The 13,280-nt window shown below is 34.5% G+C and overlaps 3 protein-coding genes across 5 annotated transcripts in view; 1 reads left to right on the top strand and 2 right to left on the bottom strand.

Moving 5' to 3' along the window:
• The window catches only part of LOC135083969 (uncharacterized), a 44,672-nt gene extending 43,450 nt beyond the window's left edge, over nt 1–1,222 (bottom strand). The window contains exon 1 of the mRNA XM_063978732.1: nt 1,145–1,222. The gene's annotated coding sequence lies outside the window, so the exon portion shown is untranslated. The remainder of the gene's footprint in view (nt 1–1,144) is intronic.
• A 67-nt stretch (nt 1,223–1,289) lies between these two features.
• Nucleotides 1,290–3,013, top strand: LOC135083968 (uncharacterized). The gene has a single exon (XM_063978730.1). It carries the CDS (start codon nt 1,390–1,392, stop codon nt 2,149–2,151), a length of 762 nt encoding a protein of 253 aa, XP_063834800.1. The 5' UTR covers nt 1,290–1,389; the 3' UTR covers nt 2,152–3,013.
• Nucleotides 3,014–7,343: 4,330 nt separating this feature from the next.
• Nucleotides 7,344–11,220, bottom strand: LOC135083802 (uncharacterized). 3 transcript variants are annotated; one of them, XM_063978549.1, is made up of 4 exons: nt 10,719–11,213; nt 10,017–10,201; nt 8,962–9,234; nt 7,344–7,697 (listed from the first exon to the last, which is right to left on the bottom strand). In XM_063978549.1, exons 1-4 carry the CDS (start codon nt 11,030–11,032, stop codon nt 7,474–7,476), a joined length of 996 nt encoding a protein of 331 aa, XP_063834619.1. In that variant the 5' UTR covers nt 11,033–11,213; the 3' UTR covers nt 7,344–7,473. The 3 variants fall into 3 exon arrangements, with proteins under 3 accessions (XP_063834619.1, XP_063834620.1, XP_063834621.1); XM_063978550.1 differs by lacking the exon at nt 7,344–7,697 and adding an exon at nt 7,909–8,037 and having other exon boundaries at nt 10,719–11,220; XM_063978551.1 differs by lacking the exon at nt 7,344–7,697 and adding an exon at nt 7,909–8,000 and having other exon boundaries at nt 10,719–11,220.
• Between the last annotated feature and the right edge of the window lie 2,060 nt (nt 11,221–13,280).

Raw genomic sequence — 13,280 nt, 5'->3', positions numbered from 1 at the left:
TTTAATTATTTAGCCGATCATCTACTTGAAGTCTTAATATTAATCATGATCAAAATAACAATAAATGTTTCAGTATAATAAGTGGCCTAATATTATTCAATTATAAAATGAAGTCAGGTAAATGTATTAAATTCTTTAATAAATTACCACAAACTGTTGTAGAACTACCCATTCATAAATTCAAAGCACATATTAAAAGTACCTTAATGAAAAAGGGCTACTATAAAGTCGATGATTATTTAAAAGATAAAAATGTTTGGGATACGTTACTGCCTAGCTCGCATAAATATTTATAACTTTGTACATTTTAAAGCATGTAAACCTTTGAAAAAGAGGCTGACAATAGTGACTGAGTTTCTTGCGCTGCTTCTTCTCAGCACTGGCCCATTTATTGTCCTGAAGCAGTGGTAGGGTTAATACTGGGACGTGTAAAAGTGCTTTTTTTAAGCCTATTTACAGAAATAAATGAGTTTTAATGAGTTTTTTAAGGTTATTTTAATTTAAAAATAATCGTTCATTATTTTTTAGTTAAAAATGTATAAGACTACATTTATTTTTCAATATCTGAGCTTGTCTGAAATTTCATAGACTTACAATTTCAATGATAAAAGTTCAGACCTTAATAATTTGGCTGGCATGTTTAAAATCGAAAGCTGTAGTTTATCCGAGCAAAAAAAACTGTTATTGATCCTACTAATATTATAAATGCGAAAGTTTGTGTAGATGTCTGGATGTTTGTTACTCTTTCACGCAAAAACTACAGAACGGTTTTTGATGAAATTTTACAGTATTATTGTTTATAATGCAGAATAACATATTATTATTTATTTTATTTATTTATTTATTTAAAGGCACAACCACAGAATACAATTCAATAAAATTACAACGATAACTTATATATAATTAATAGATAATTATAGGCTATATAGGCTATAATTTATGTCAATCTGTGACAAACTCCACCCTAAGGGGGTAAAACGGGATCCACGCGTACGAAGTGTTGTTAATTTTATCTGACTGCAACTTTTCTTACAGGCTAACTTAAAATTAACTATGAATGAAAAAATGCCAAGGAAAAAGTGTTTGTTGATACATGAATAATCTATTTAGACATTTCAGCAAAGTCCCTATGCGGCTTACTGACCTTGACACTGACCACTGAATCCGCACCGTCAGCAGAGAGCCACCACACACGCACACTGCCACGCATGCCTCAGTGCACTACCATACGATGCAACGATTGCACGCTCTAAAAGATTTATAGATAAATGCAGTTCCCGGTGAAAATAGATAAATGCCAGTGCTCATACATTTTCTACACATTTCAATAGACGCAACCGCACCGGCTGGACACGGCCCGGGACTGGACATCCGCGGTTTTAATTCAAAATGCAGTGCCGTGGAACTATAGTCCTTTTGTGCTTGAGTGTGGCAGCTGTCACCGCGGATTTAGGGGTCAGCCTCAAGCTCTTGGGCAGGGTGTACGACAGCTGCGAGGGGTCCCAGGAGATCGTCAAGTGTTTGAAGGTCAAAGCCGCAAAGTTCATCGACCGAGCCGCCCGCGCGGATAACCTCCCCATCGTGGAAGGAGTCTCTCTAGTGAAGAATGAGGGCGCGGAACGGGCGTTCCCTGCTTCGCTACCTGATGGGGACCTCAATGCCCTCCCGTCGGACCAAGTCGACAAATATCTCCATCTTGCTACTACGAAGCTTCTGCAGACGCACCGAGTGGTGATATCTCCGACGAGCATTGGAGGCGATGTGGGCAGATCCATGAACGAGGCGCGGAGCAAGCTGAAGAAGATGATTGGACCGATCATCGCTGGTGTTGCTATCAAGGGTGGTTTCCTCGCTATCGCGTTCCAGGCTATCGCTTTGATCGCCGGTAAAGCTTTGCTGATTGGTAAGATTGCTCTGCTCCTGTCTGCGATCATCGGTTTGAAGAAGTTAGTGTCCGGTGGTGAAGCCCATGAGAAGACTACGTATGAAATCGTGAAGCACCCGCAAGTGTCTCAGAGTCACACGTATTCCTCTTCCCACTACGGCAGCGACTTCGACGCTACAGGACCTGGAGGACACTACAGGAGGAGTGTGGAAGACGAGGCGGCTGCCCAGGATAGGGCATACAGAGCCTATTCAATGAAGCAGTAGACGATACTTTAGGAAGGTTGGCTTACGACTCCAAATACAAAATTTACAACGACGACGGCATTTCAAGCATACCCAAAGCTTATTTTTGAATAGAGACAAACATAATCACTAACTTATTTATTTATGAAACACATAATTAAACGATACTAATAACTATAATACTACATTAATGTATTTACTCAGTAGTTACTGTAACGATCATTTAATCAATATTTAGTGGATTATTTTACGATGGCATTATTTATGAAACTGTAATCAAAATGTAAATAAGTAAGAGAAAAATTGACATTATATTTATGCATATTCGCGCGTATTTAAGTATTAGATAGTAACTAAATATGTAGTAATAATTGCACCAAATATAATGTTGATGTATTGAGTATTTTATACAGAAAGTATTTATATACTTAAGGTTATTTATTGTCTAAATATAAGTTAGGTTATTCGACGGGTCCCGTGCATTTTCGTCGCAACGTTCAATTGTCCAATTTTGTAAAAATAGCATAAGTTTACAAATAAGGTTTTGTATCTTATCGTAGTTCATTTAAGGGTGCTTTTAGTATAAGTAGCAGAATTATTTATAAACTACATTTCCGTTTTCTGTTAATTGTCGATAATAGACAAGGTGGTTACGCGAGTACCTTTAATATGAATATTTGTAATAATGTGTAACTGAATTTAACTATAATAATAGTTTTGTAATGATTGTAGCTTGGATTATGATTAAATTACGTATGATGATGAAAGATATCCTAAGAGAGAGAGAGAGATAAAAAGAGAATTGATTGAAACCGTTTGGCTTGTTTTATTTTGGGGTTTGGAAATTTAGTGACATTCGAAATAAAAAAGGTTTGAATGCTTATCAGTATTTCATTTAATCCCGTTCATAATAATATAACAGTTATGATCTTTACTACTAAATATATTTTTGTAAGACAAATAACTAATTGGCAATCGACTAACTAGAAAAAACATCAGATTCTTCGCAATTAAATCATGATTGGATCCAATTTATATCTTCAGAATCAGATACATTGCCTCGTTAAAAGTTGTTCTTATGTGTAACAATAAATGTATAAATAACGATGTTGATCGTTAGATAGACTGTACATGAGTCGCATTTCCGACGAGTAAAATATAGGTGTAGTTGTTCTATCAGTATTATATCTATAACTCTATATTAGGACTATAATCTGACTATAGTTAAATGTAGAGCCGACAGCAAATCAATTACTTTACATTTTGTTGCCAAACTGCACCTTATTACAAATGCTTCAGATGCCACAGGATTAACTTCGATGTGCTGTAGTCCAAAGGTATTATAGCGCTACATTAAATTGACCTATTATAAAGATCCTTAACACTGATACAAGAAAAACCATGTCTCCGACATTTATCAGATTTCATTACTCATACATTTACTCGGACGTTCCATCCGACTAACGTATGAAAGAAATTAATATATGGAAAATGTAATCGTGACGAATTCTGTGACGGATAAGCGACGGCGCTTAAAAGAACGTGACAAAAACTCGAAGAATGCTTCCATCGGAAATATCCATCGAGAAAATATCGATCTGCAATTAGAATCACGAACATGTGAATGAGGAAGCTGAAAGAAATAGTCCGAGACGGTGACACAGAACAAATGCAACAGACAGCCCATTTAGAGGCGGATCTTTCGTTTATATGTGACGTACAGCTAACGCTGTAATAATCAGCTGTCTGAAATTGCTGGCTGTAAATGCTTCGTTTAGTGACGAAGATAAAAAGTTATAAGCTAATCTTCGGATCATAATTGTAGATGCTATCTTTGGGAATATCAGGTCTGTAGCAGTGTTTAAGTTGAGTCTGGTTACAAGAATGTTGTTCTTCATTACTTCCTAATGCTTTGATCTATCCCAAGACATTTAAGTTAATATAGATTCAGATAGCTAAATAAACTGCAATAGTTAACCATGAGTCTTCAGTTTAATCCATAATAATTGAGTTTTTTTTTCTGATCTTCCAAACCAATATGCCGTATTTATCCTTCATTCTTGCTAATTTTTTCATGCTAGCCACAAATCTGTGAATACAATTTTTCTTCCATTTTCAATTTGTATTGTTTTGGGTTAAAACATTTTTTTTGTTCACAGTGATGTTGTTTGTTTATTTGAGCTGTGACGTGGTGGCTGGCAGTGACCTAGATATAGGTCAATGAACATTATAACAGGTGCAGTAACTTGGTCAGTATGCATTTAATGTTAATGCATTACACTCTTTGGATCTCTGGAACACAATTTAACTAGTAATGATCATAATATTGTAATTTCTTCAGCAACTACAAACATGTTTTAAAAGTAATACATACTAATACGTATGCATTTTTCTTAATAATGGGGAGGTAATAATTTAATCATACGGTTATGTTTGTTTTATTTTTAGATGATCACATCAAATATCGTATTTGCGTCAGTAGACTTATGGTCCTATGTCCCCTAGATGGGGCAGAGGGCGTCCACAACAGTCCTCCATCTCGTTCGGTCTTGAGCTTCTCGCTTGATCTCGCTCCAGGTCTTGCCGATCTTCTTCGCCTCGCCATTTGCGTCAGTAGGGTCACCATAAATTAATGTATAAATCAGAAGGTTTATGTAAATAGTTTGTAGCCCCCGGGAATCGAGACGCTACCTTGTTCGACCGCTTAAGATTTGATGGGAATCAAAGTCTGTTACATGACCACCACCAAGGCTTACAATATTTAAGGGTAAAGGCACTGTTGTTTCAATTTCATCATTTTACGAAGAGGATAGAAGAGAGCATTTCCTCAACAACTGTTCCACTGTCCGCGTCCAGGTTCTTCCAAGTACCCTGACCAGGTCATCGGTCTACTTGGTCTCATTTTCCTTCATTTGATGTATCATGGTTACCTATTTCCACCGTGAGTTAAAATAATTGATGTTGTGATTGATGGATTTATATCGCTGAATAAAATACCTTTTGGGAATACGGGCTTAATTAATTAATCTTTTTAATGGTGCACATAATATTTTTAAAATTATCTTATTAATTCCAGAGATCAAAGAAGCGAATATTTTAATAAAGATTTAGTGCTCTCTTTAGTTCTAAAAACCTTATAATTTGCTGACCAATCGACGATGTTAGTAAAAACTAATCACCCACTTTTCAAAAATATATAAGATTTTATCTCGCGTGTACATATTCTTTACAAAAACCCTCTTAATTGACTATAGGAGAACCGTTGGCACCAATTAGCACAGATCAAAAACAGTTGGAGCAAGACATAACCGCTATAATAAACTAGTTTTGTTCCTGCGACTTCGGCTGCTTTATACAAATTCTGTATGAGGGGATACAGATAATTATTATTTTGCTCATTATGCATGAGTATTATTGACAACTAAATCGAATGATCCAAAAAAAAAAGAGGAGATCTTTTTCAAGGGAAAAGTAGAGCCCATAACGTAAATCGTTTCAGAGTCGGTTAATTAAAGACAAAAAACACTACACAATGACAGTCTATTTAAATTATCGAATAAGATTACACACAAAATTACAAATTGAAATGCTACGAGCAAGAGCATAGAAAAGTAATCCTTGTCTTGTTTAAGCTTAAAGGCTTTTGAAATGGAGCTACAATCAGAGTCACTCATCATTATTAAGTAATTTGGTCTCCAGGAACACGACCATAATTTTGGAGTTGGAGAATTTTGAGAGAAGTGTTAGGGTGACCTGACGTTCGCATATTGCTCCCTTAGTCTCATAAGACATCCACGAGAAGTAGGTACTGATCATATTTTCTGCTAGAACGGCTAAACTGAAAAATACTGGTAAGAATTTAAAATACTCGTACATAGAAATGAAAGAAAACCTCTTAGACACGCAAAATCGGCTTGAGGCACGAGGAGCACGCGATGCTGAACAAATACCCGGCATGGTATTTGTTGAAAAAACCGATGAAAGTATACGAGCGCGTGCGCACATCGCTGTAGCGGTGGAAGCTTAAATTAGTTTAGAGTTAAATTTACGATCCAATGTTTGTTGGGAGTTCGGGATTGGCGTTGGCTTTATTACAAATTATACGATCGAATCGCTTTTAGAAAATTGAAATAGTAAATCATACGAGCAGTTAGTTGATCATTTAGTAAATAATTGTTGCATAGTATTTAGATGCACTTCAGACTTAACGACAAGCGGCGTTCTATGAAACTTGGAAAATGGGATAAGAAAGTATTGTATTTCTTTTTTAATGGGCGGTGTGATAAAGAGGGAAAACGTAGAAGTTTGGTTCTTCATCAAATTCATTAATTTAAGAATGTAATTGTATGATTTAATGGATCAATTTTAATAATAGATTGTTGTTTGTCGGCAAATACGGATACATAAGTAAGACAAATAAGTAAGAGCCAATTCCAGGAACTTACTTTGATTGAAAAGGATTTATTTATTCAACTACATTACAAAATCATTTTATGTTCATAAAATAAATATACAAACACATAATACAATATTATGAATTAATAACATTTATAGGAATGTGTTATAAACACAAAACGATTTCGATGCCTAACTATTCTCTATATTGGATACGTAAATCTTCACGTTTAATAAAAAAATAAACAAATTAGTCAAAGATGAAGACTAAGGCTTTCTCTAATATCCATTGGAGTGCATCTTTTCTGCCTAAATATAATTAATCAATAGAAAAAATTAATACGAAATTGGTCATTGATAAAGAAACATACTTTCTTCAGCACCCAAGACGGACGCGCTTCCGATGCAGTACCGCGCCGTTTCGAAATAATCAGAGCATGTAATCGCACGACAATGCAGGATGCAACGCAAGTGGCACATGTGAAAATGGTATCGATACAGACATTGTTGGTGACGATATGAGTGACGATAATTGGAATCTGCTACTTGCATTCACCGAAAAGGTTTAGGTAGCAGGAAGGCGCTAGATGCAGGCTGCTACCAACCGGGCGATGTGGAAATCATTGAGGGAAGCCTATGTTCAGCAGTGGACGTCATATGGCTGAAATGATGATGATGAAACCGTCTCTCTAACCGTCGATTCTTTAAAATGTTACCGTAAGAATATTAATGAATTTAAAGTAGTGGACTAGAGAAAATCTTGCATGATTTTAATAATGATTCTGAGGATGGACTATTTGAAAAAAAAAAAACACGGAAACAAAACTAAAATGTTTAATTTATGGCTGTTTACAATGTTAATACAATAATTTATACACACAAACCGATCACAATTTAAATCACAAAAAAATACTACTTCCTTCTAAAACCTATTATTTAAGCTACATTTTAGCCTGCGTTTATAGGTGTCCAAGCGAAATTCCGAGCATTCCTGATTTTGCCTTCGTCAATGGGTTCTTCTATTTCCTTCTTAGTTACAAAAAGCCTTTCCAATCGGTCTCGTAACTCATCAGGGGTAATAGGAGTGGCCGTGGATTGCTCTGCTGCTGACTTTTCTCTGTAGTAGTACTCTGAGTGATGTGGTCGCCTGGATGAGTAGTAGCCTGATAGGCCTGTAACGATTTGAGGCACAATTTTATCAGTTGGTAGATTCTTATATCTTACACAATAAAGTCCTGATTTGTTAAAATCTTCACCAGTTTTAATGTTACCTACTGCCCAAATTCCGTCATTACAGTGGATTAGTCCTTAACCAAGCAAGCATAATGATAATGTTAACATTAAAATGAATGCTTAAGATTCAGGACTCTTCACTTACTCACTGTCGTTTGTCAACGGGGGCATTTCAACTTATCGATTTCCAAAGGAAGATGGTTTAGTGATAGAACACCGACATGAAGTCGATGACTTGACGCCTGGAAAAGTTGAAAATGTCCCCGAAACAAAACACGTCTATAAAGGAACATAAAGAACTGAATAAACGGGGCAGTAAATCAAAAAATTTGACTCCTTGCTTTGAAAAATACGCCCAAAGATTTCCAACCATTGGCTTTATCTACTCGTCCTATCTATAGCTTAACTACAGGAGTGACGTCTGTGTAGTTTTTTTTTAATATTAAAGATAAGATATTATGACTTCTGAGTATGATAACAATAACAATATTTTTGGTATTGAAATAAAAGCTACATGAAAGGCTGAGAGTGAAATGATTAGAATAAACTTAAAAATTGCGCTCCTAAATATCAGTATTTTGAGATAATGCCCTATTCATATAGACCAACAACTGTGTGAAACCAAAACAATGGATGGTGGTGAGCTTTCTATGGGTAAGCGCAAACACTGACAAAAAAGTGATGAAAAAATGAGTTTTTAATTATACTCGTAGTCAAACTAGGGCATTTATTAGATGAATTTAATTTTTTTCTCTTGTGAACATTTGTGTTGTTTCTCTCACAGATTTTAGAGCCTTGATAAATTTTATCTTTATGGGTAAGTAGGCCAGTTAGACATGAATTATGATTTTTGTGTCTTGTTTGTTATGTTTAGATTGATATTGTGATGTTCTTTCGTGTCAAATTGAGATAAAACATTTGTTCTCTAGAAGTAAAAACTACTGAAACTGAAGACTGAGAAATAGGGGAAGGATCTGAAACGACAGTATTGTCCATTTTCATCATCAATCCCTAATTTTTAAGTGGCCCCTATAAAAACAAAAATCCTATTATGTGTTACCATAGGAGTCACTTAAAAATTAGGGAATGATGGTAAAAACGGGCATAAGATCCTCTCTTAGGGATAAGGAATAAGCAATAAGGAGAGGAATGATGAGAGCCAAACTAATGATGAATGTAATTAATAACCTTTAAGTAACTTACCTCCCGAATGGTGATCATGGTGATCGTGATAAGGATGATGATCATAACTAGTATAAGAAGAGAGCTGTGGTCCAAATCCTCCATAAGATCCATAGTTCCCAAAACTAGATCCTCCACTGAAAACTGTTACAGCAAGTAACGCCAGCTTTGCGAGTAAGAAGGCTTTCTTGCTGGCTATCAAAAGTAGTCCTAATAATAATGGCAGTAGAGTTGACAATTGAAATTTGAAGCCAAGGAGGAAGGGAACTAGCAGGTTTCTTGCTAGGAGGCGCCCTGAAAAAAATAATAAAAAGGTTAGGTTTTTTTTACTAAATCTCTTGTGCAAAAATATAATATTAAAACACTCTTTTACTCGTACGAGTATAAAATAAAATCTAAGTGAACAAGGGAAAACTTTCGTCAAAGCAACACCTTCTAACATAGCACAATCATTGATAGATAATTCTAATGCCAAGGTTTTCCGCTAGATGTCACTGTAACTTTCAAGTTCATTGCCTTGGCAGCCTTGAACGTAGGCTTACGAGTTAATTCCTTGCTTTTTGTAGAGGTGTCGCTAAATTCGTATAAAGGTGTTTTTATGAAATCAAATTAAATATGTATTATGATTATAGAAAATCGTAAGCTATGTTAGTTGGTACATTAAGTATTTACCTACTCGTAATTATCCCATTAAAAGATAATTATAATTGGAAACTGGTATAATAATGAGGATAGAATGTGTTTGGTTTTAAACTTTCTTTAACTCTAGAACCTCAGTTAGATTAAAATAGATTTATATCGTTGGCATTTTCCTAACTACTTACAAATTGTACATAATTAGAATAACCTACAAAAATATTATCCGGCTTCAGGTTAAATATTTTTATTTTATTGAATTTTATGTATTTTTTCCATGGTTTTATATATTATAATCTAACCAAGGTTATAATATCGTATGTTAAAATTCATTGATATAATAACTTATTCCGATAAAGATTCGTATAGGCACTATAACTATGGCCATAATTTAATTCCAAAACTACATAATAAATTAAACTCAAAAGTAATATCCAAACCCGTAGTCATCTCATGCGGCTGTTGATGATACGTCCGATCTTTGATCCTCGGGTCCATGACGAATTCCAACACACCATTGGCCAAGGTTGGTCCAACCCTCATGGCCAATCCCGGGTACAACGAACTCAGGTCCCAGTACAACGACCTCTTGGAGATCAGGTTACTGGCGTCCTCCATCATGGAACTAGTGTTGGGAGAAAACGTTGGACATTGGTGATTAGAAAGCTTTGTTTGTGAAGACAAATTGGAGGAACTTGTGTGTACTGATGGTAATGCACCATTAAATATGAGTGGACTTAAAATTATTGAGAACGACAAAGTGAATAATTTTATAATCTTTTATTAGTAGAAGTTTGGACGGTGACATTGTTAGATTTAAAGAATTTCGCAATTTCAAGGTTACATCAAAGTAACAGTTTTTCAGTTATTGCCTCTTAATAATTTTAATGTCACTGAATCTAAAAGTAAGCAATAAATATTTTTTTTAAGAAACTAATTGGGTTTAAGAATTTTTTTTAATGGGACAAGAGGTAAACGAGCAAACAGATCACCTAATGGTAAATGGTTACCGCCGCCCATAGACACTCACAGCCCCGGGATTGTATTTAAAACTTTATTCCAATTTTCAAAATGTATGCACGCAAATTAAATGAAAATTATCACTTTAAAGTGAAAGTAGAATTGATGTAAATGCAAAGTACCGAAAATCCATTGGATCCTTATCAAGAAAGCTTCCTATATCTCTCGGCGTCTTTTCATCTCTGACAAACGATACTCCTGTAGCCAAACTGAAGGTATCAGCTTCATTGAATTTACTGAGTTTCTGTAGCAGTTCTTTTCCAAAACAAACTCCAACTTCTGCTCCTCTTTGCACACTCAAACATTCATTTAACTGGGAATCTTCTACATTGTTTTCTTTAATTTCCTCCCCTTCTTGTAAATTCAATTGAATAGGTATAACTTCGATTACATTTGAAGCGATTAAAAGGAACACAATTTTGAATAGTCCAGACATTTTTGGGTTTGTTTTTTTGTCACACACTAAAAGGATATCTTTTGCATTTCAGGAACACTTGAACACAACCGATGGAAATGAAACAAATGTTACGTATAAAACTGTAACAATGCTCCAGCTGTTTTATAGACTTTCCTGGTTATGTCTCGTTGAACTTTGCCATTGTTTTGGCAAGCTCCGTCACGGGTCTTCCCACGTCTGCCCAACAATAAGGTGAAAATTCGATGTAGATAATTTGCAATCTGTGCGAGCTATCTCTTATTTCGTACTGTTACACCGCATTGCATAATTTTCGTAATTTTTGTAACACAAAAGATTGATTTGCATATTTAGCTCATGCAAGACTTCTGGTGGAGTAAGACCATTGTAAGTTGCTCATTGTTTTGAAAAAGTGGTGATTTCAGAATGAGGGTAACACATGCCTTCAACTCTACCTGGTTATTGTTATTGAATAAACACAAACTAACGAATAATTATTAGTTGCAAATAGCGTGGCAGCAAAAGACACGTCTTCATAATAACTAAAAAAAATGTCTAAATGTGATTCCGTTACACACTACAAGTAACTGAACGTATTGTATGAAGTAAATTATATGTTATTAATGTAAATTATGAAGTTCTCGAATAACACCTTGCTGGATCATAATCCAGCAAGGTGTTATTCGAGAACTTCATAATTTATGAAATTACAGTTAGGTAGCTCTTACTTAATCATAAATAATACTGTAAATATCAATCGTTTGATACAAACCTATAGATCATCGCAATTTATTAAAAGCTGCTCTAAACAGCTATACAGAATTTCAAGATTGAGAAACATTAACCATCAACATTAACAAAAAGGACCGTTCATTGTGGAAAGCCTTGGGGGAGGCCTTTGTCCAGCTGTGGACGTCATTTGGCTGAAACGAACGAACGAACGAACGAACCAAATTCAACAAGTCCCATTTAATAATCATGTAAATGATTCTTGCCTTCAATATACTTTAAGTGACGTAATAATAAATAGTCATGAAAGTTTTGAAGCACTGATTTAACTCATGTCCTCAAAATTGAACTTGTTTAGAAAATCAAGACAACATGGCTATGTCCACGCATTATGACGTTAGCCATTGAAAACAAAAACTATTATCTTTACCATTGCATAAACATTATGACTTTTACTTTTAAACGTTTCATTTGACATAGAAACTAAGTTCGATACTGAAGCACCGCCTTCAAGAGCCTTTGACCCCTCATTGTTTTACAACCTGCTTGCTCACGAATCTCTAAAAACGTCTTAAACTTCATCAACTATGACTCTGACTTCTTCTTTACCGTTATTATTTTAAGGTTCAAGTTCATTTGCATTCGGATTCTTATCCGCGTCATATTCGACTATACTATTTGGAAGAAGTAAAGTAGTGAAAGTACGTTTTTTTAACATACGTCCGGCTTGCCTTAGTAAAAGTTTTGCCTGACGTAATATCTTTACAACTTTACAGTAAACTGTTTTCAAATTTGCCTTTTGGTGGATATAATTAAGAGCGCGATTTTTTGTTATTAAATAACAGGCTCATTACTGGAATGTAAATTATATAAATTAATTTATACGAAATATTTATTTTAGAAAAGTTTCGTTGCGTAATAATGTGCAATTACTTGCTTATTAGTGTCGTTTAAGTACATAAAATGTACATAATAATGAATTTATCTATTTTTAATTTATATTTTCTAGACAATAAAGTGATAAATAATAAATAAACATCTTTTTTGAGTTTTTTATTCAGCTTTGCTTGTTTGTTTCACAGTTAGCAATTAATTTTTGCATTAGAACTACTCGATCGCGTTAATATGAAAAAATATGTGACAAAACATGACTGCTAAGATGTTTATTATGTTTCAGTGTTGCGAGAACATTGTTTATTATCAACTTATAATTTTGTTAGAAGCGGTAGGTATAGATCGTTCAACAATAAAAACGTTTTTGTTATAAAAAAAATTAAGTCTCTTGAATGTTATTGGTTGCAAAATTTGAATATCTTTTACCACCAAACAATTTAAAATATTTTTTATTTGCTATCTGCCTGTGATTCCTCTACTTACTATAGTTTGTATGGCATTAGGAACAATGATATATCATTTTCATCCCCAACTTGCAATTCGAAGTAAATTCAAATCTAATATTACCTACAATAATACAGAGGAAATGTTTACAAGTATCTAGTAAATACCTAGATTCTAAAAAAAATCGTAATTAAAATAAAGA

The sequence above is a fragment of the Ostrinia nubilalis genome, chromosome 24 (genome assembly GCF_963855985.1).
Source record: "Ostrinia nubilalis chromosome 24, ilOstNubi1.1, whole genome shotgun sequence".
Lineage (NCBI taxonomy): Eukaryota > Metazoa > Arthropoda > Insecta > Lepidoptera > Crambidae > Ostrinia > Ostrinia nubilalis.
The sequence above is the reverse complement of the archived record's forward strand: the minus strand, read 5'-3'. Positions and strand labels throughout refer to the sequence as shown.

What these genes read in the sequence shown, in the direction of transcription:
- LOC135083802 (XM_063978549.1), bottom strand. Translation starts at nt 11,032, where the DNA reads ATGTCTGGACTATTCAAAATTGTGTTCCTTTTAATCGCTTCAAATGTA. An exon ending in AAGGATCCAATGGATTTTCG is followed by an intron (nt 10,202 to 10,718) that starts GTACTTTGCATT and finishes TCCCAACACTAG; the next exon opens with TTCCATGATGGAGGACGCCA. An exon ending in GCCGCATGAGATGACTACGG is followed by an intron (nt 9,235 to 10,016) that starts GTTTGGATATTA and finishes TATTTTTTTCAG; the next exon opens with GGCGCCTCCTAGCAAGAAAC.
- LOC135083968 (XM_063978730.1), top strand. Translation starts at nt 1,390, where the DNA reads ATGCAGTGCCGTGGAACTATAGTCCTTTTGTGCTTGAGTGTGGCAGCT.